Raw genomic sequence first — 19,033 nt, forward strand, 5'->3', positions numbered from 1 at the left:
ATTACTAATGGAGTAAAGGCCATTAATGAAGATGAACAAGACTGTTTCCGCTGCAACAGATGAGCACTGGCAGATGGGATGTCATGCATGGCCTCTGGTCCCCAAAGAGATGATGCTGAACTGTGACACATCACAGAGCAGGGAGAGGAACTGGGACTAACACAAGGAAAGCAGCATAATGGCCTGATCCTTCAAACCCTCCACACTTCCACTATGTCTTGATGTTGCAGCACATGCACAAAGGCTGCAGAATAACACTGCCTGGTGCCACAGGGTTTGTTTGCTCCAACCAGCATGACTCTTTCTCTTCCCCAAGCATGTTTCTCTGCTTCCTCCTACACCCTTCCCACACCCACCAAACTTCTGAACTGATTTTATCTTTGTTTTAGTTATATGGTGTATATACAGTAACAAGAATCACAGAAATGAGCGCACAAACCTTTGCTCTTAAATTACAGTCTCCAAAATTTCAGAGTTCTGACAGTACAGGCAGGTCTATCACTGAGCAGGAGCTCTAAGCATTTGTATTTTTGTCCTGGGTCACCGAAGTCACACTTTAGATATCAAACACTGTCTCATTAATTATAATTTCTGATGTTACCTCATGCAAGTCACCTGCCACTTACAAGGCACATGGGAATTCTCACTTCTACACACATTCATCTGTGCTACAAGTCACATGATGATGTGTCTTGCAGATTGTGAGTGCTGTTTTAGCCATTTAAATGATGAAATTTCAGCTGCCTTATGGGACTTTCACCATCACCACCAGAGCTAGCCTGCTCAGGCCCTTCACGCCCCTGGACTAGCTTACTTGAACACATAGCCCGCTCTCCATATACAGCCCAAACATTTAGAAAAACACAGGACTAATTTCTTGATTCCTGGGTTCCTGAAAGAAAAACGTTTCATCAGATCAGATGACAGACAAGAACATCCATCCTTTCCCCTGTGCACGTCACAACATATAAAAGCCGCCATGCAAGGTGGACTACCAGATCTCCAGAGATCTTCAGGAAACAAGTCTGTGATAAGTGTGACTCAGGTAAGGAGGGGGATTGGGTTTAACCTCAAAGCTGCAAAGTGATAATTGTCAACATTTTTGTTAGCTTAACAACACATTGTCAAAACACATTGATGCTCCCCATCTCCTTCATGGCTTATCATAGGCAATACAGAAATGAGACCCAAGGTCTCCTGCATGCACGGGCCAAAAACAAAGTGACTCAACTAGCTGAATAGCTTTAGAAGACTTCAGATAATTCTTACCTGTGCCTCAGTTTCGTCTCCCTCAGATCTGGAAAGCAGACAACAGGAAGCTTAATTAACAGTTTCAAATTAGCTTTTGAGATCTGAACACGAAACAACACAAAAAGAAAAACAAAACATCAACTAAAATGTTTGTTATTTACTGTGTCTATTAAAGAGCCCATATTTCTCCCAGCCAGGCTCAGAGTCCTGTATTGCTGGGCACTCCGCAAGTATAAAAATGAAAGACAACTCCTACCTTGAAAATCACAGCAAACTGGAGAAGCAGCGCCTTTCCTCATCATGTATTTGCTGTGCCGAGGCACGGGCTGAGGGTGAGAGTGCATGTCTTCTTTGGCAGTTCCAGCACTCATGCTGCAGGGGAGATCTGCAAAGGAAACACCATGGCCGAGCCACAGACTATCCGCTCTGCTTCTCTGGGACTTCTGGGCAATGCCTAGTGCTAGGCAAAGTATGCTGAGCCGCCCAGCCCAAGCACTTGCCAACCACGTTACTGGCTGCTAACACAGCTTTGGCAAAAGCCAAGTACGAGATGCCTTCTGGCGGTGGCTGAGCCCCGACCTGGGAAATGGGCTGAGCTCCTGCTCCCAAACTGCAGCAGGATGCGAGCTGTGATCTTGTTTGCATCCACACTGCAGGTGGTGGGCAAGGCCCACACATGAATCCCCAACAGCAGTTCTTTGTTGGAGGGTTTGCAGAAATAGGTCTCAACCTCTTGCTGGACCTCCCTGAGCTCCCAGATACAAGGCAGCATGTTTGGCATGAGTACATCACCCACCTCCTGCTCCATCACCAGGGTTGGGCTAGATGACTTTTCAAGGTACATTCCAATCCCTAACATTCTGTGATCTCCACCATGGAGCAGCACCTGCAGGCCAAGCACCGGATGCACCCTACGGCAGCGCCCCCAGACTCTGGTCCTACTGCACCGCTCCCTGCCAGGACAGGGGGCACAGTGGGGACAGATTCCCTCCAGCAGGGTCCCCTGTGAGGCCCCAGCAGGCTTGTCTCAATTCTGGGGGGCACCCAGCAGCTCCCACCCCTCAGAGGAGCCCCCCCCTCCCACCTCTCTCCTGCCATTGGTCAGGGCAGCGCTTGATGTGCCTCCATTGGCTATCTCAGCTGCTCATCAGGCCCATTGGGTATTTAAGAGAGGCGAGGCCAACTCCCTATTAGTGCTGTTGGAACAGTTGGAGCTGAGGCAGCAGGTGAGGCAGGGCTGGTGGGGAGGATGTTGCGGCTTGGGCATCTGGCTTGTTCCCATACTGCGGGGCTCCTGAGGCTGGCTCTTGCTTCACAGCCTTCTCAGGAACAGGGGGCAGAGGCTGGGCTCCTGCTTCTGGGGAGCACTGGGGCTAAAATCTCCCTACTAGGGTTGTGTTCCTTCATATTAGCTCATGGAGCATCCCCAGGACAGCTGCAGTCCCAATGTTGTCTGCTGCTTTCCCCGAACTCCGGGCACAAAAGATGACTTGGGATGGGCTACTAGAGAAACAAAGTGATATCTCAGTGGTAGTGCTGTACCTGGTATGCCATGGGAAAAAGATTGAAGGCATCTTCCTAGCCCTGAGGTAAGTTCTTGGCAACCCTGTGGATCTGAGCTGTGTTTGGGCAGCTGCAGGTCCAAAAGCACTTCCCTGGCTGGTGGGATCATAGCAGGGCAAGGGGTCTGCAGGACATGGCTGTGTGTGATGTGCCTGCTGCTGACCTGTGATCAGGTGGGCACGCCCTTCCTGTTGACTGTACTGACGATAGCTATTTTCCAGTGATGATCACTTGGAGGAGGCATGATAATGTTAACATGTTAACAAAGGGGTTGCTTAAGTGACAATGTAACTTCTTGCTTGCCAGTAGAGGCTGCAGCTATGCCTATAGCTTTGCCTGCCTGCTTGATGAACTTGGCAAACCAGTGCAGTGTTCCTCAAGACTGACACAGTTCTGCATATGGTTGTGGCCACCTCAAACTGTGTGTCTGTGAGAGACTTAATTACCAAAGTTGGTTCTGCTGAATCTGACAGATTAAAATGCCTGATTGGTAGTCAGCAAAGCATATTTCCTGCTCTGCAAGTTTCAGCTGCAGTCCAGAGCCCCGGGAATTCTATGCTTCTGTTACAACCAGTAAACAGCAAATACCAAAAAGCCCAGAAGCTGTTTTACTTTAGGGCAGAAGGAACAGTTTTAATTATCTCCAAGTTTGAGGAGCTTGAGTAGCTTGTACACTTCCTGTCCCAGGGAAATAATTAGTAACGCCCACTGGCTGTGGTGTTCATTTTCCCTTGGGATTCTGGAAGGGAGCAATCCTTGACTCCCACTGCAGAAGTGGATTTAGCCTTTGAGGCTCCCTAAAGCTGATAGCCTTTCTAGAAAGGTTGCAGGTGTCTACTTCTGCCAGCAGCTCTCTATCTACTGTCCCAAGGTCAAAGTCCAAATCCTCTAATCCCCCTTCCAGATCTTGCTCTGCTGTGTTTGCAAACAACTCCAGTGGTTGTGGGCACTGCCATCCCCCTGCAGCAGAAATTCTCTTGACCACATTCTGCCAACCACATTTATGGAAACTAGGGTATCAATGGCAAATCTGGAAAAGAATGCAAATAAGTGCTTCAAATACAAATTAATATCTGTCCTGGACAGTCCTCCCTGCTCATACCTAAATTGCTAAGTTTGGCCTTGTTTGTTAATGTTCACTAAAGAACTGCCAGTTAAACTACTGAACAACGCAAGTTAGCTGTGACTCAGTCTTCTATAGATAAAACACAGAGGGGACAAAACACTTCTGAATGAGATCCTACCTCTCCATCCACAGGATGATGTAACAGCTTCCTGGGGCAGAGCTTGTTTCCAGAGAAAAAGAAAAGCCATGTGCAGGCTTAGAATTTTTTTTTTTAAATGTGCGTATGCTAATTGTTGTCAGAGACAGAAATGAGGGGAGCTGCTTACCCCAGCAGAAAAGCACTTTCATGCCAGGCTGCCCTGTTGCAATGGCTGTGATAGACTGTGGTGGAGAAAACAGACAGGCAGCAGCTCGGGAGTTTTGGTGCCTTAGCCCTTTGTTTTGCTGAATTCCAAGTTGTGCCAAATTGGACAATGACCAGTGGCTATGTAATTGTGCCACACTAGGGAGATGCACTGAGAAATTTCATCTTTCTGAAACTATTCAGAGAATGTTCTCCAGCAGTGACCTAATATCTCTGTTGTAGTAATATGAAATCTTCTGTAAGACAAAGCTGCCCTGCAAGTGAGAATTGGTTTGCTTCATGCAACTAAAGCAAGCAGTGATGCTGCTTCTGCTTTCTTCCCTGGGAGGCTGCCTTCTGGTGGATGGGACTGTGGGATTTCTGCTTGCAGTTACCCCAGTTTGGAGTCATGCCTCTCTCCAGAGAGCACGAAACAACTGAAGTGGAACTGCTGAGTGCAGTGCTTCCTGTGATCTGGAACCACATGAGATCTGTTCCCCACCACTGTAGAGGAGAGCATAGAAAAAGAAAACAAAACTGCACCATCTGCATGACTCAAAGACATGCCCATGCTGCAAGCACTGGAGTTGCAACACACCCTGATTCTTCCTCTGGAGGACAGCAAACTATGTTCTAATATGTTTGTGCTGTGAGGACTGTCAGTAACAGTTGCCTCCATAATTAAGGAGAGCTCTTAGTAGTTCAGAGGTTGATTCTAACCTTATCCTGTTTTTGTTTTCTACATCAGCCAAGGAGTTACTCCTGACTTATGCTTGCAGCTAGAGCACTACTTCTTCTGGCTGCACTTTGTTCTGTGTGCTAACCCTGACACCAGCCAGTGAGACACTATAGCATGAGTGTTTCCCACCTGTTGAGATGTGAAGCAACTCAGCATAGGAGTTGTTTTCAATGGTGTTGAAAGAGCTGCGCTTCTCAGCTTCAGACTTTGGGCCTGAGACTTGCTTTCGAGCCTTGCTTTTACTTGGAACAGTTTTCTAGAAGTTTTCCCAGGCTGCTGAAGTTCAAGCTGTATCTTTGATGTGGTGTTATGTCTGCTGGCCCTACAGAAGTCAGGGGGAGTGTCCCAGTTTCTGTGACACCTCATGCTGTAGACATGCAGTCTGCGTCCCTGACTGCCTTGCTCAGATCTCACCACAACAGCAACTAATTGCATCCATAACTTGCCAGGCTGACAAACACTGTGACATCAACTACTGAGAAGCCTCCACAAGCTCTGTCCATAATCATTTCTGATCAAACAAATGCTCGTTTCACTGTTTCTGTCCCAAATCTCTGTTCCTGTTTCTGCAGCAAAATGTAAGCATTAGACAAGTCAAAGTTGACAGGAAAAAAAGACACAGTCTCTGTTGCATATCAGATGGCAGGCATTTTGGATAGTCTGCCAAGGAGTCTAATTCTTGGCTTGGGAATTCTGTTAGTGAGGAATTCTGGTTTGAGGGTTTCCCACCGGAAAAATGATGTAGGAATTCTAAGAAGAGAGAGTAGCTGGCAAGGCAGGGAAACAGATAGATACTGCGAACAAGAACGCTGAAGTCTTTGCTATGCCTGACTGCGGCAAGATGTAGTCTTAGATATGTCATGATTCTGGTGTGTCCAGATACTGACCTAGATCTAGGCTAAGGAGACCAATACACATTTCTAGCTATTGCATCACTTTTATACTTGAACTTCTTAAATTCCATTACATAGTAAAAATGCTTCTGAGACTTAGTATCATAGGAGATTAATTTTGCTGTCCAGTTCTACTAGCTGGCCAGTAGGACGAGAACACAGGTTTTTAAGTAGACAGTTAAAATGCCACAGCAAGAAAACAGCCTACTGTTGTAGGTAAACTCCAAGACATCTTCATAGTCGTCCCAGAGAAGTGATACTTTCAGTGTTGCTGAAGTTGGTAGCAATGCTAAAGGTTTCCACGCTATAAAGAGGCATAGAGGGACTATTCTATAACATTAAATTAAGGGTTATGGAGCAATTATGTAACTTAGGGTAGTTACGGTTCAGCAGGGCTTCTTACTACAGCAGTAACATCTGACTGATTCACACCACTAGCCCTGCTTCTGCAGGGCACGGCCTTACTTCATGCAAGTCCTTGAGCAGTGGGAAGCTGAACCAAGAGTGCATGTCTTGCAGAGAAAATGCACAACTGAGATTAAAGAGTAGTTATCACCTACTTCTAACTTCCTTCTTTGAAGCTAGGAAAATGATAACAGCAATAAAATAGAAAGGTTGCTTTGTTTAAAGTATTCAGTTGTTTGGGGATTGAGGGAGGTAACGGAATACAGTCTCTTGTTCTGTGCAACTAATTGTACACTGTAAGTCATATAGCCTCTCAAATACCTTCACATTCCTGCAAGAAAGAATAGTGATTCTGTGAAGTTCCTAGGCTGTTCTGGATCCCAACTTCGTTGCCCTCTACTTCTCACAAGTATTGCTATGACTATGATTCACTGGAAGAATCTTAAGTTGTACATCTATGCCCTTTTTAAACCTTTCAGCTGCAGTTGACTTCACTATGGCATCAAAGCAGATCCCAAAAAGAGACCGGGAGGCTGAGGAACAGCAGCAAGAGGTAGGTGCTGTGAAGGCTGGCACTCTATCATGCAGCAGTTAAACTACCTGTTGACATATAGTAGTTAGCAACTTCTGCCAACATCTCAAAAACAGGCTGGGGGTAGTAGAAAAAGTGACCAGATGAAGCTATGCCTAAATCTAAACTCAATTGATACAGTAGCCATCTTGCTCAAGGAAATATTCCATGGCCAGCACAGGTAATGCAAATAATTCTGAAACATTAGCTGTTATAGGTCCTACTTCTACATTTGAACTTGATGGCACTGAAATACAGCATGAGTCAGCAGTGACAAACCTGGAGCTCCAGCTTCTAATCCTGGCTTGCTACTGACAAAGTCCTCTCTTTGGACAAGTCTCTTCAACTCTGTGCTTAAAAAGGATGATGAGATAGACTGAATATTGCCTTAGAATTTTTCACAGTTTGTATTCACTCATCAGGTTGAAGCTGGGTCTCTGACTTCACTCATTTCTCTCTGGTTTTAGAGTGCTGTCAACAGGATAACCAACCTGCCCTTGCTGAACTCCGCATTCAACCTGGTCTCATCTGCCTACAGTTCTACCAAGGAAGCACATCCTTGCCTCAGTAGTGTCTGCAATGTGGCTGAGACTGTGGCTGCAGTTGCAGTAGGCAGCGTGGTTGGTGGAGCACAGCCCATACTGAACCAACTGGACTCACAAAGTAAGTGAGGAGGCCAGAGGAGACCCTTCCTACGCAGAAGGAGTAGAGAGCGAGGGGAGTTTCATGGACCTGTTCAGTGACATCCATTTCATATAGTACGTTTTAGTTAATTGTAGCACAGAGTCCCCTGCTCATTTGCCCTCAGCAGCTCAATAAACCTACTGCATTTGCTGGGTGTGATATTGTTACTAGAGTATGAGAAGTCTGGCCTCTTGACTCCCCCATAATGCTATAATGGGGTGGGAAGTACAGCAGTAATAGCAGGGTGGCCAAGTCCTTGGCTGTAGCAAATGAGGACAAACCCAAATGCAGCAGCTGTGAAGACAGAAATGAAGGAAGAAAACTTGCTTACCTTTGAAAGACCTCAAGTAGGCAGGGATCTCCAGCAAGATACCCTTGCCTCCACTGCCAACCTTTAAATGAGGTCTGGAAAAGGGTGGATCCTGGCTCCACCCCTTCTGGTCACTCACGTGCATTGCATGCAGCTGAGCTCCCCTGGGTTGGCACTGCCTTCCCACCAGGTGATTAATCACTGTTTCAAGCCATGATTTAGCGTTTCTGCTACACCCCCCCACACACATCTCATCCCAGAACAGTGATTTTTTTTGTTTGTTTGCTTCTGTGAGTACTCTGTGTTGGCCACTGTAGGGTCCAAACCCCTCTCCAAACTGAAGACTAAAATGGTACTTTTTTTTTGTCTAGTTGCATTTGTAAATGAACATGCCTGTAAAAGACTGGATCAACTGGAGGAGAACTTGCCTTTTCTTCAACAGCCAGCAGACAAGGTAAAAGCTTTTCCTGGGGAAGTCATGGCTTGATCTCTTGTCTGATGGAACTGTTATGGGTTTGGAGGAACTTGGAGAAATAAAATTTGGCAATAGTACTTTGTCAGGTCAGTCTCTGGTATGAGCCAGGGGACTCATAGCTAGCTGATGAAAGCTGGGGATATGCCTTCAGCATGTGGAAACAAACATCTCCTTCTAGATGATGGTGTACTGTTTCCCTGGTGTATCACAAGAGTGTAAAGAATTATCCACGTGGAAAAACTACTTCGGGGAAGGAAAACCTATTTCAGGAAAAAAATAATCTTTATCCCCTTCTTGTCACAGGTATTCTCAGACACCAAGCAGCTGGTTTCCACCAAAGTGTCATCTGCTATGGATGCTGCCTGTGAGGCAAAAGAAGCAATGGCTGATAAAGTGACTGAAGCTATGGATCTCACTAAAAATGCTGTTGGGGATGGTGTTAAGCTGACCACGTCAATGGTCACTTCCAGTGTTAACAACGCTGTGGAGGCTGCTCAGGGTGCAAAGGACCTTGTAACTAATAAAGTGACTGAAGCTGTAGACCTCACTAAGCACCTTGTGGAGGACAGCATTGGAATGACCAAGTCTGCAGTTGCCAATACTATTGTCAATGCTGTGGAGGCTGCCCAGGGTGCCAGGGACCTTGTCACTAATAAGGTGACTGAAGCAGTACACCTCACCAAACACGCTGTGGAGGACAGCATGGGACTGACCAAGTCTGCGGTTACTTCCACCATTGTCAGTGCGGTGGAGGCTGCCCAGGGTACCAAAGACCTTGTGAGTAATAAGGTGACAGAGGCCGTGGATCTCAGTAAGCACATTGTGGAGGACAGCGTGGGACTGACCAAGTCTGCAGTAGCAAATACTATTGTCAGTGCTGTAGAGGTTGCCCAGGGTGCCAAGGACCTTGTGACTAACAAGGTGATAGAGGCAGTGGATCTAACAAAAGTGGCTGTTCAGGATGGTGTTGAGAAGACCAAATCAGTGGTCACTTCAACAGTCAGTACAGCTCTGGATGCTGCATACAGCACCATAGCTAGCAAAATAAATACAGCCCTTGAGCAAAGCAGAGAGGCCATTCAGGAGAGTGTGGAGATAACTAATTCAGTGGTGACCAACAGCGTGAGCAAAGCCAAGGCAGTGGGACAAGCAGTGGCAGGTGGCGTCGAATCTGTCCTGGGTATATCAGAAGATCTGGTGGATCACTACCTCCCCATGACTGAAGAGGAACTAGGTGAGAAAATGCTGAGCTGGCGGTTGTAAATGCAAAGCCTTTCTCACATGGCTAGTGAGCACCTGATGCTGAAAGAGTCAACTAAATAGACAGGTAGCTCTGAATTTATCACCAGGGAGGCTTTCTGTCAACACTGCCTTGCTGCTTGCTGTGGGATAGAGTTCAAGAATTTGCTAGCTACTCCTTGCCCTACAGCCTCAAGACAAACACGTGGGTGCCTGCTTCAACCTGTCTGTCAAGTCTGCTTATCTGAAGAGAACACTCTGATGGGGGACTAGCCCACCTTTAGTATCTGAGCATCTGCAAATCTTTACTGCTTACACAGCGACTTCAGTCTTCCACTTTTCCAGTGTGGGATTTTACTACTCCCTGCCATTCCTTACAACTAGGGAAATGGAGCATAGCTACATCTCTGTTCTTGTTCCCTCCAGGTGAACTTGCCACTGCTGTTGAGGGATTTGGTATGGCTTCTGTGGAGGAGCAGAAACAGCAGCAGAGTTACTTCGTTCGACTGGGTTCCCTCTCTAACAAAGTCCGCCATCGAGCTTACCAGCTCTCCCTGAACAAGCTGCAGCATGTTAAACAAAGCACTCAGAACACACTCTCACAACTACATCTGGCAATAAATCTGGTACAAACATGTTTTTTTTCCCCTTCCATCTGTAACCTTTCTGCTCTAGGAACCAGATGTAGGTGCTTTTCCATCCTGCACCCAGCTGTGTCCCTCCTTGTCTGAAGTGCTGACAGAATCACTTTTGCTTAGCTAATTGTATGTGCATGCAATACAACTATGCCTCTCATTTTTCCTATCAGATTGAATCTGTGAAAAAGGATGTTGGCCAGAAGCTTCTGGATGGGCAAGAGAAACTGCATCAGCTGTGGGTGAGCTGGTGTCTGACCCAACCCAAGGGACACCAAGTTAAAACAGCTTCCCAAGCGGAGGTATATGTGGGTGTATGTAATCGGCCCTTTTGTGAGTGGTGTGCATCTCATCTGCTACAGTGGCTGAGCTATATTTCTTTCCCAGCAGATAGAATCACGGACTCTAGCTATGCTGCATATCATCACTCAGCAGCTACAACCTATTTATGAGAATCTGAAAGCCAGCATCCACGGCCTCCCCAGGAACATCCAAGAAGCTGTGCATCAGGCAACTCGAAATATCAAGAAGCTCCATACTTCTTTTGCCAGTGCTAATTCTTTTCAGGATCTCTCCAGCACAACTCTGACCAAGAGCCAGAACCGTGTGGCTGAAGCCCAAAGGTCTCTGGATGTCCTGTTTGAGTATGTAACTCAGAACACCCCTCTAAACTGGCTTGTGGGCCCCTTCAAGGCAATAGCTAAAGTATCACAGGATAGCAGAAACGGGAAAAAAGATAAGAGTAATATAAAATCATTTGCCTTAGAAAAGGCTGCTTCATCAAAGAAGGTGACTGAAGAACCAAAAGGAGCAAAAATGATTCTGGGGGAAGCAAGTGGAATGCTAGAGAAGCTAGAAGGGAAGACAGGTGCGGAAGAGGCATTGGCTGCGAAGGAGATAATAACTAATGCACTGAAGGAAGATCCCTGAGAAGCTCAGCTCTTTTGACTGAGGCCCCTTGAGTAGAACATCCCTTCGTCTTTTAATCACGTGCCCAACTGTCAGTCATGCTGGGTGTTCCTCCTGCTCTCACACTGTCCCAGGATGAGTTTACAGCAAGATGTAGTTTGCAAGGAGACTTGATGACCAAGGTGGGGTGATTCCAGATCTTGATGTATTTTTTCTTTGAGCATGCTAATCCAAAAAAGGAAGGTAGAGGGCCTGTATTTTGTCTTTTTTTAATTAAGTCAGCACAGCTGTATGTGTAAATGGCAATTCTTGCTGAAACATGCTGTAAGTGAGAAGTCTCAAGTTATTTTTAACATTGAATTATTTTAATGACTTCATCCAAGCTGCAGAGATCTAAAATAAGAATACACACTTGAACTTTGATAGTGTTTTCCTCCTGAAGTTTTAAAACTATGTGTTACAGACACTACTTCCTTTCTGACTTCAGCTTCCTGAGAGGCTGAGCCCTGCAGCAGACAAGGAACAGCTGGAAGCAAGAAGCTGCTTCTCAGAAGAAACTTCTTTATCAGCCAAATGCTTGCTCTTTTATAGAGGGATTTTCTTGTAAGTGTGTCAGTCTGCAGTGGGACTGTCTTTCCTGATTATAAAAAGGACTTCACGGATTATCTGTTTGTGTGTGAATTAACTTCATGAGTGAAATATTTTGTGGCTTTTGCCAGGAGTTATTCTGCTGTGTTTATAGGAGTATGCTGCAAACAAAATAGGGAGATAGGTACTGTTCACTTGTTCCAAGCAAACAATGCTTTATAGCTGTTCCTGATGTCACTTATCCTGTCCTGGTATGGCACCACTGCTAGGGGTGGGGTAATGGCAAAGGCTTCAAAATAAAGCTTGTGTTCTTTTCTTTAGCTGGAGCCGGTAGGAAGCTCATGTTGGACAAATCACTCATGACAGCACACGATGTTGTGGCTCATCCTCTGTCGGGCGAGCACAGCGGGTCGGGTGGCAGAGAGCTGCCCGACGGCGGGGCTGCTGAGCGCCGGGCTTACTGCCCCGGGTCCACGAGTACCGCTCCCTTCCTCGCTCCCCTGGGCCCGCTCCGCCCCAGCCCTACGGCCTGGGCCCGCTCCGCCCCAGCCCTGCGGCCGAGCGCCGCTCCGCCCCGCTGTGCCGAGTTCCTCCGCTTCCTCGTGTGCCAGGAGGGCCCCATCGGGCAGCAGCGACCCCGGGCCCGAGGCAGTGCACAGCGTCCCACTAAAGGCCCCAGGCCCGGCCCCGGAGAGCGCCGCTCGGCGCGGCCGGGCCGTGCGGGAAGGGGGAGCGTGGCGGCCTGGGGGCAGGACCGAGGGCCCCGGGGCGGCCGGAGCGGGAGCGGCGCAGGTAAGGCCGCACACCCGGTGTGCCGCGGCGGTGAGGCCCGGGGGGTGACGGGGAAGCGGTGCTTGTGCTGCTCCGCGGGAGCGCTGCACATCGCGGCCCCGCCTCGGGGCAGAGAGCGGCGCCCAGAGGGGCACGGTGAGAGCCAGCAGTGGTTTGGGGGCATTTGGGGCATTTCGCTGAGTCACAAAGCGGAAGGGTACCAACGAGTTACAAAGGTCCCGCTCTGCTCTTTCGATGCCCGACCTTTCTTTCCTTCCCTCCCCCCATCGACTGTTTCACTGAATCGGTTTTCGCTGGAAGAGCCACTAGAGCCACTAACTTCCTTAGCTTCAGCTTAAGCTCATTCATTAGGCAATTAGAGGATTTTTCTAAGTGAGAAAAACAGATTGAAATTTTAGACTTTCCCCAGTAGGGAGCTATTTGTAAACACCCCCGTTTCCTTTAAATGCAGAAAGCTGTTCCACCAGGCTGTGTGCAGAGCAGCACCCCTCTGTGTCCTGCAGGTCCGCTATTCAATCTAACCTTGCTCAACCTGTGTCGGTGAGTGCTGCGGTTCAGGAGAGCCCAGGGATTAGGTATGAAAGGAGATCACACCAATCTCTCACAGTGATGTGAGACAGCCCAAGAGCAGATGTGTGGGTGTTCTTGGCCTTCCTGGGGATTTGAAAGGGCTTTAGTTCCCAGCTGCCCACTGCAAGGAGCAAAAGAGCAGCTGGAGAGGCCCTGGAGAACACAAGTGCTTGGCTTTACCTAAATACATGATTAGCTTAGCAGTGACTTTAAAACAGTTGTCAATAATGTGAAATGAATGTGAAGAACTTGCTCTTTGCTTAATAACAGAGTTGGAATTATGTGTGTAGCATGTCACGTGCGCTCGCATATTTATAAGCAGTAAATGTGGGGGGAAAAAGTCAGAGCTCTGGGAGCCTGGGAACTCTCATTGTTTCTCAGTGCGTTGTCCCATGTTCTTCTTACAGGTTCGTCTGCTCCATTCTGCAGGGCAGAGATGTCTCACTTCTGAGACGAGTCCCTGAGCTGCAAAAAGGTATTGCTTGCATGGTACAGGAAGTACAACCAGGACATCGCAGAGCGCTGCAGGGAAATAAACCTTGAACCCGAATACTGTAATATGCTTTTTCCGTTCATGCTGCTCCAGTCCGTCATCTTGGCCACCAGCTGATGAGATGGCACAGAGTGCTGAGGTCCACCCAAGCTTTGAGGACGTTTTTAATATTCTGTCCCAGGTCCCAGCAGAAAAACTCCTTAGCCTCAAATATAAACTGAAGCATTTGATATTTGCGCCCAGCAGTAAATTACTGCAAGCCATGGTCCTGCTTACTCTGGGACAAGAAGCAGACGCACGAATTTGTCTGAACGCTCTGGGAGATAACCTGGCAGCCCTGTACATCCATCAGACCAAACTCAGCACTGCAGGAGTGCAGAAAGACAGTGAGAATTCACAGCACCCCCAGCTGGATGCAGGTGCCATGGCACTCCTGGCACAGATCTACTTGCTGCTGGCAAATGAAAAACTGTGCAGTAACGAAGCTGTGGTCAAAGCTGAACAGGCTGCTAACAATGCCAGCAGGGATGCTCAGAGGGACACACTCTCAGCTATGAGCACTGTGGATTCAGATAGTGAGTTTCGGACACTGAGATCTGATGTGAGTACAGGATTTCTCCGGATGACCAGCCAAAACAGCACGGTGAGAAGTTCCCCAATGAAAATTAGGAACACCTCAGACCCTTCAGGCCCACAGACCTTGCAGTCCTCAGGGATCTCCGATTCCTTCACCAATCTCCTGATCAGTCAGTCACCAACAGCTGTTTTTCACACACCAACTCCTTCCTGTGAGTCCAGTCGGTTGTGTGAAGAGAGCACCAGTGATGCTGGACAGCCTGATGGAGACAGACAGAGCCACTGCTGGCCGGAAACAGGCAGGGCCCGCAGCCCCAGCAGTCATCCCAGGCAGGACACAAATCCCCAACTCCTCCAACTGGGGAAGACTCTGCAGATCAGCTCCTGTCGTCCATCTCTCCCTGTTGAAATACAGCTGCCCACACTGGGTGCTGTGGGCCAGCCTGTTGAAAGTAATGATATTTCCAGCACAGTGATAGCAGAACCTCAGGTACCGAAAGAAAACAGAGACCAAAAGCAAAAATTATCTGCAAGTCTTCCTTATTCAAGAACCACAATAGATACTGGTCCAGCCTGCATACCCATAGAAGACTCCTACATTCCAGCAAGCACTCCCAGCTCTGCACCTGCTTCCACTTCAGTTTGTTCCTTTCATCCTCAAGCCTATTTCTCTTCAACCATTCCCCCTCCTCTTCAGAGCATTCCTTACAACGTACCATTTCCCCTTCCCCTCCACTCATCCCCCTCTCCAACTGGCCCTCCTCCTTTCAAAACTGTGGAAGCAGCATTGGCACCAGAGCCCGATGGTGGAAATAAAAAGTTCTTCACTTTTGTTGTTCTACATGCTTGGGAAGATGAGCATATTGCCTGTCGCGTCAAGGACCTGCTGGAGAACATGGGGGTTCCCAATGGTGCCACATTCTGTGAGGACTTCCTCGTTGCAGGACACAACCAGCTGACTTGCTTTCAGGATGCTATGGAAAATTCTGCTTTCCTCATCCTTCTGCTGACCAAGAACTTCTTGTGCCATCAGTGTATGTTTCAAACAAACTCGGCTCTGATGGAGTCCATCCAGCGACCTTCCAAACACAACTCTGTCATTCCTTTTGTACCTAAGGAGAATCCACTGGAGCGGAGTCAGATTCCCAGCATGCTCAGTGTGCTAGTGGCCTTGGATGAGAACTCTCCTGTGTTTGCCAAGACAGTGCAGAACACCTTTACCCCTAGTAAGATCAGTGAGAGGAAAGCCATGTGGCGCCAGATACAGCAAGTCCAAGAGCACAAAAGGAAACTAGAGCTATATCAGGATCACCGCCAAACACTGCAGAACTTAGGTGCTCTGACCCTTGGTTCCCTTCCCCAGATGTCTCCATCAGCAATGCAACTGAAACAGTCAAGCCTAGAGCAGCTGCTGGAACAGCTCCTGCCTCTCCCATCATCCCAACAGAGCCATCCCCCAGTGTCTGTCTCTGCTGCCACACACCCACCTCCCTGGGCTGGTCATCCCACATCTGCTCAGCTGGGTCCCTCTCCTTCCCAACCACTTAATCTCCCGTCAGGCCAGCACTACATGACTGCAGACCCAGGAGGTGCCTGTCCCATCATCATTCAACATGCTCGAATGGTTCAGATTGGGAACGACAACACAATGCATGTGGAAACTGCTGCACCAGGTCCACAGGACAGTGAGGAAGAATCCAGGGAGAATGCTTAATCAGAGATGCAGACGGTCAACCAGAGACACTCATACTTCATTTCAAACCCTAGATTAGAGAGATTCTGCTGGAAATGGGACTATTCTGATTTCACTGGGTTGTAATAGCCTCTATTTCTTGGAGCATGGGAGGAAACTGCCTTCTTTTACACAGAGGTTGCCATTTCCTAAGACTACTATCCATTTGCTTATTTTCCTTTAACTGGGAAAACTATTTTCTTGATTTTCTGAGGATTAACTGAAAGGTTTTATAAATAAATTTTAATTAATTTATATTTACATTTATCCAGTTGTTTCCTGTAAAATCAGGAAAGGGACAGCTGGGGATATCTCTGTATGTTTGTACCTCTGAAGTGGAGGGGGCTGGGAGATGGCACATCTGGATTATGTTTTATAATCTGCTGCTGACCAAGTCATTTGAGAGAAAATCTTCAGAGGATTCTTTGGGGAGTCACTGTGGCCTCCTGTGAAGGTGCTTTGCACTGCAAGGTGACACTATTTTCTTCTGGCTACCCTCTTTGCTCATGGTTGCAAAGTGGCCTGTTTATACCAGTGCCTACTTCACATGCAAGGCACACTCCCCTTGTTGCTGTGCAGCACCGTTTCCCCCAGCCTCTCATCAGACCTAGGAAAATTCATGAAACTTGTTTCAAAAACTTCTGAGAGGCTGCAGGCCTCTGGGCTGAGGCATCAGGAGATCACGATTCTCAATTCTCCCCTGAAACTGCAGAGAGATGAGCTTTGTGTTTGTGAGACAGAATTCCCACATGCCCCCAGAGGCATGGTTTAAGGAAAATATTTTTGTTTTTAAGAAAACTCTGTTAAACCCAAAGGACTGAGATTATACACCAGGTATAAGGCTAAACAAGAACTTTACGGTAAAGCTGTGCTTTGGAAAAAAACAACTACCAAAGGTAGAATGCAAAGGGGGAAAAATTGGATTAAGTCTGAGAAAGCAGAAGCTGTGCGTTCTCCTTTATCTGTTTTTAATAGGCCCTGCTAGACTGGCTGTTATATGGAGAAATATGCCCTACTGAGATTATTCCATCTATTTATGTTACCATGTTTGAGGGAAAAGTTTCACTCAAACCCGAAAGCGTTGAGCAGAGCATTACAAGAGTGGAGAAAGGCCAGTGATGTGGGAGATGTTCTGCAGAATCTGGGCAACGGCTCTATGAGGCAGACCTCTACTAGGCTTTTAGCACAAGGATGGCATCTGAAGCAAAAGCCAACATGCTTGCTCAGCCTAATGGGTGCTGCCATGGCCATTTGCCTGTTCTGTCAGCAGAGGTCAGACCAAAGCCACCAGGCATCTAGAAACTGCTCCCTCTGCCAAGCAGAGCCAAAGCATCAGCAGCGAACTCCAGAGCCAACTGGCACTGCTCCAGGGTCTGTGCAAGCTGTAGGGCAGCTCACCCTACTCCTCACCCTTGGAAGAGCCAGATTGCTACCAAGTGCTCATTAAAGACAGCCTTCAGGGCCAGTGCAATTGATACAGGGGAGGTGACTCCCGTTCCTGGTATTTCTGCTGATATTTGTGTGCTCATGTCACTCTGAATACTTGCCCTGGTATGTTTCAAATTGAGAGAAGCCAGCACTGTCTGGAAGCCAACAAGCAGGACTCCTTCAGGGAATCCTGGCCAAGTACTATCTAAGCAGAGTGCCCAAAGGGCGAGAGGTCCTTTCTCATGAATCAGTTCATAGAATGTGTCTCTACCTCCCTCCCTTGACCTCAAGGGAGGCTTAGCTCCTCCTGGGCCTCCTTGGCTAAGACCTAGTGCAAGACACAGGACTTGGACAAATCAAAGCCCTCTCCATCCTTCTTAAGAGCTGCCATCAGTTACTGGCTTCCAGCTTTGAAACAGTTTAGCTTTTATTTCTCACACTGACCCGGTAACAATGGATTAAGTCATTCATGATTTACAGAGCCTGTTGGAATGCTCCTTGTGGTTACATTCTTTCTAAGGAAGATCCTATTTTCATCACCTTTGTTAGAATAGGCGTTGTATTACTGCAACACTGTCACACTGCAGTTGTGCAGCCATCAGGACAGCCCCTCACCTCTGGAGAAAGCATATACATCACTTTTTCTCCATTTATTACACTTTCTATAAATAAACACCATGCAAAACTGGTCAGCTGGAAGCTGCTTTAGCTTGTAAACAACCTTAACAGTCACAACAAGTTTGCTTGGAGAAACAGAGAAAGACACAGCAGCAGGATGTACAACACTCTGTGGCGTGTTTTTTTAAGCTTATTGTGCACTGATTGCCAAGCGACTCAAAGGGAGTGACTGCCACATAACAGGCAAAGCCCTATTCCAGCTGCAGCACCAGGTTCGCTCACCCCAGATTTTCAGGGCCCTCTTTGCTCTTGCTCACCATGGAAAGGAAGCTTGTCACTAAGGCTTTGTTTTCACCAAGAGAACGTACATGTGGTTGCAACCCTCTGATTTTTCCCTTTTCTCTGTGAAGCTGAGAAATGCTGACAGTGTCCCTATCTTTACACTGTAAGGCCACTTTGCAAACATTGATCAGATGTAATCAGGAGGCTCCAGAGAGCTCCACGGACGTCCACAGATGGACACCAGTAACTGGAAAGCTCAAAGTGAGCAAAGATCAGCCTCAGTCCCAAGTCTGACTGGTTTCTTGTACCTGCTGTGGCAGCTGCTCGCCTACATACCTGAAGATCACTTATAGCACAGCAGTATTGGTGGGAGAACTCATGGAACTGCAGACACTGCTTACATGTCATGTCTAGCACTTTCAAAGAAAGCAAAAGAAAACAGAAGGCATCAACAATGATCAAGCTATTGAGAATTATTTTTTAGGAACAATCAGTGAAGGGAAAAACTTTCAAATATTTTATCCATCTTTTCCTGTCCTGCCCAGGGAAGGCTAAGCATTTTTGAAATCCAAATCCTTTTTGTAAAACTAACTCCAGTAACTTTAACTCCTTTGTCTGCTTTTCATCTTCCACTGATAGCTCTGGGGCTTAAAAACAAATTGATGATAGCTACACTGCACCCCTCTTCCTGCTTACCCTGACTGTGTATAAGGCAGGTAATATCTGAGTCAGGAGAGTATCATCCCTTCCCACTTCATTTACATCAAAAGACAAAGCAAAGTATAGAAAGAGATGTCATTTAAGTATCAGTGGTATCCTTTTTCAGGGGAAATGTTTGCATTTACAGTGTAGATTAACTCTTCCCATGGGT

The 19,033-nt window shown here is 47.3% G+C and overlaps 1 protein-coding gene across 4 annotated transcripts; it reads left to right on the top strand.

The window, feature by feature from the left end:
- Nucleotides 2,318–16,095, top strand: LOC110389069 (perilipin-3-like). Of its 4 annotated transcripts, none has more exons than XM_021378990.1 (9): nt 2,318–2,477; nt 6,740–6,813; nt 7,299–7,494; nt 8,197–8,279; nt 8,604–9,534; nt 9,966–10,165; nt 10,348–10,476; nt 10,565–12,463; nt 13,441–13,643. In XM_021378990.1, the coding sequence occupies exons 2-8, from the start codon at nt 6,757–6,759 to the stop codon at nt 11,102–11,104; spliced, it is 2,136 nt and encodes a 711-aa protein (XP_021234665.1). In that variant the 5' UTR covers nt 2,318–2,477; nt 6,740–6,756; the 3' UTR covers nt 11,105–12,463; nt 13,441–13,643. The 4 variants fall into 4 exon arrangements, with proteins under 4 accessions (XP_021234665.1, XP_021234666.1, XP_021234664.1 ...); XM_021378991.1 differs by lacking the exon at nt 2,318–2,477 and adding an exon at nt 2,753–2,840; XM_021378989.1 differs by lacking the exons at nt 2,318–2,477; nt 6,740–6,813; nt 7,299–7,494; ... (2 more) ...; nt 9,966–10,165; nt 10,348–10,476 and adding an exon at nt 12,915–13,003 and having other exon boundaries at nt 12,166–12,463; nt 13,441–16,095.

This window comes from Numida meleagris, chromosome 27 (assembly GCF_002078875.1).
Source record: "Numida meleagris isolate 19003 breed g44 Domestic line chromosome 27, NumMel1.0, whole genome shotgun sequence".
In the NCBI taxonomy this organism is placed as follows: Eukaryota; Metazoa; Chordata; class Aves; order Galliformes; family Numididae; genus Numida; species Numida meleagris.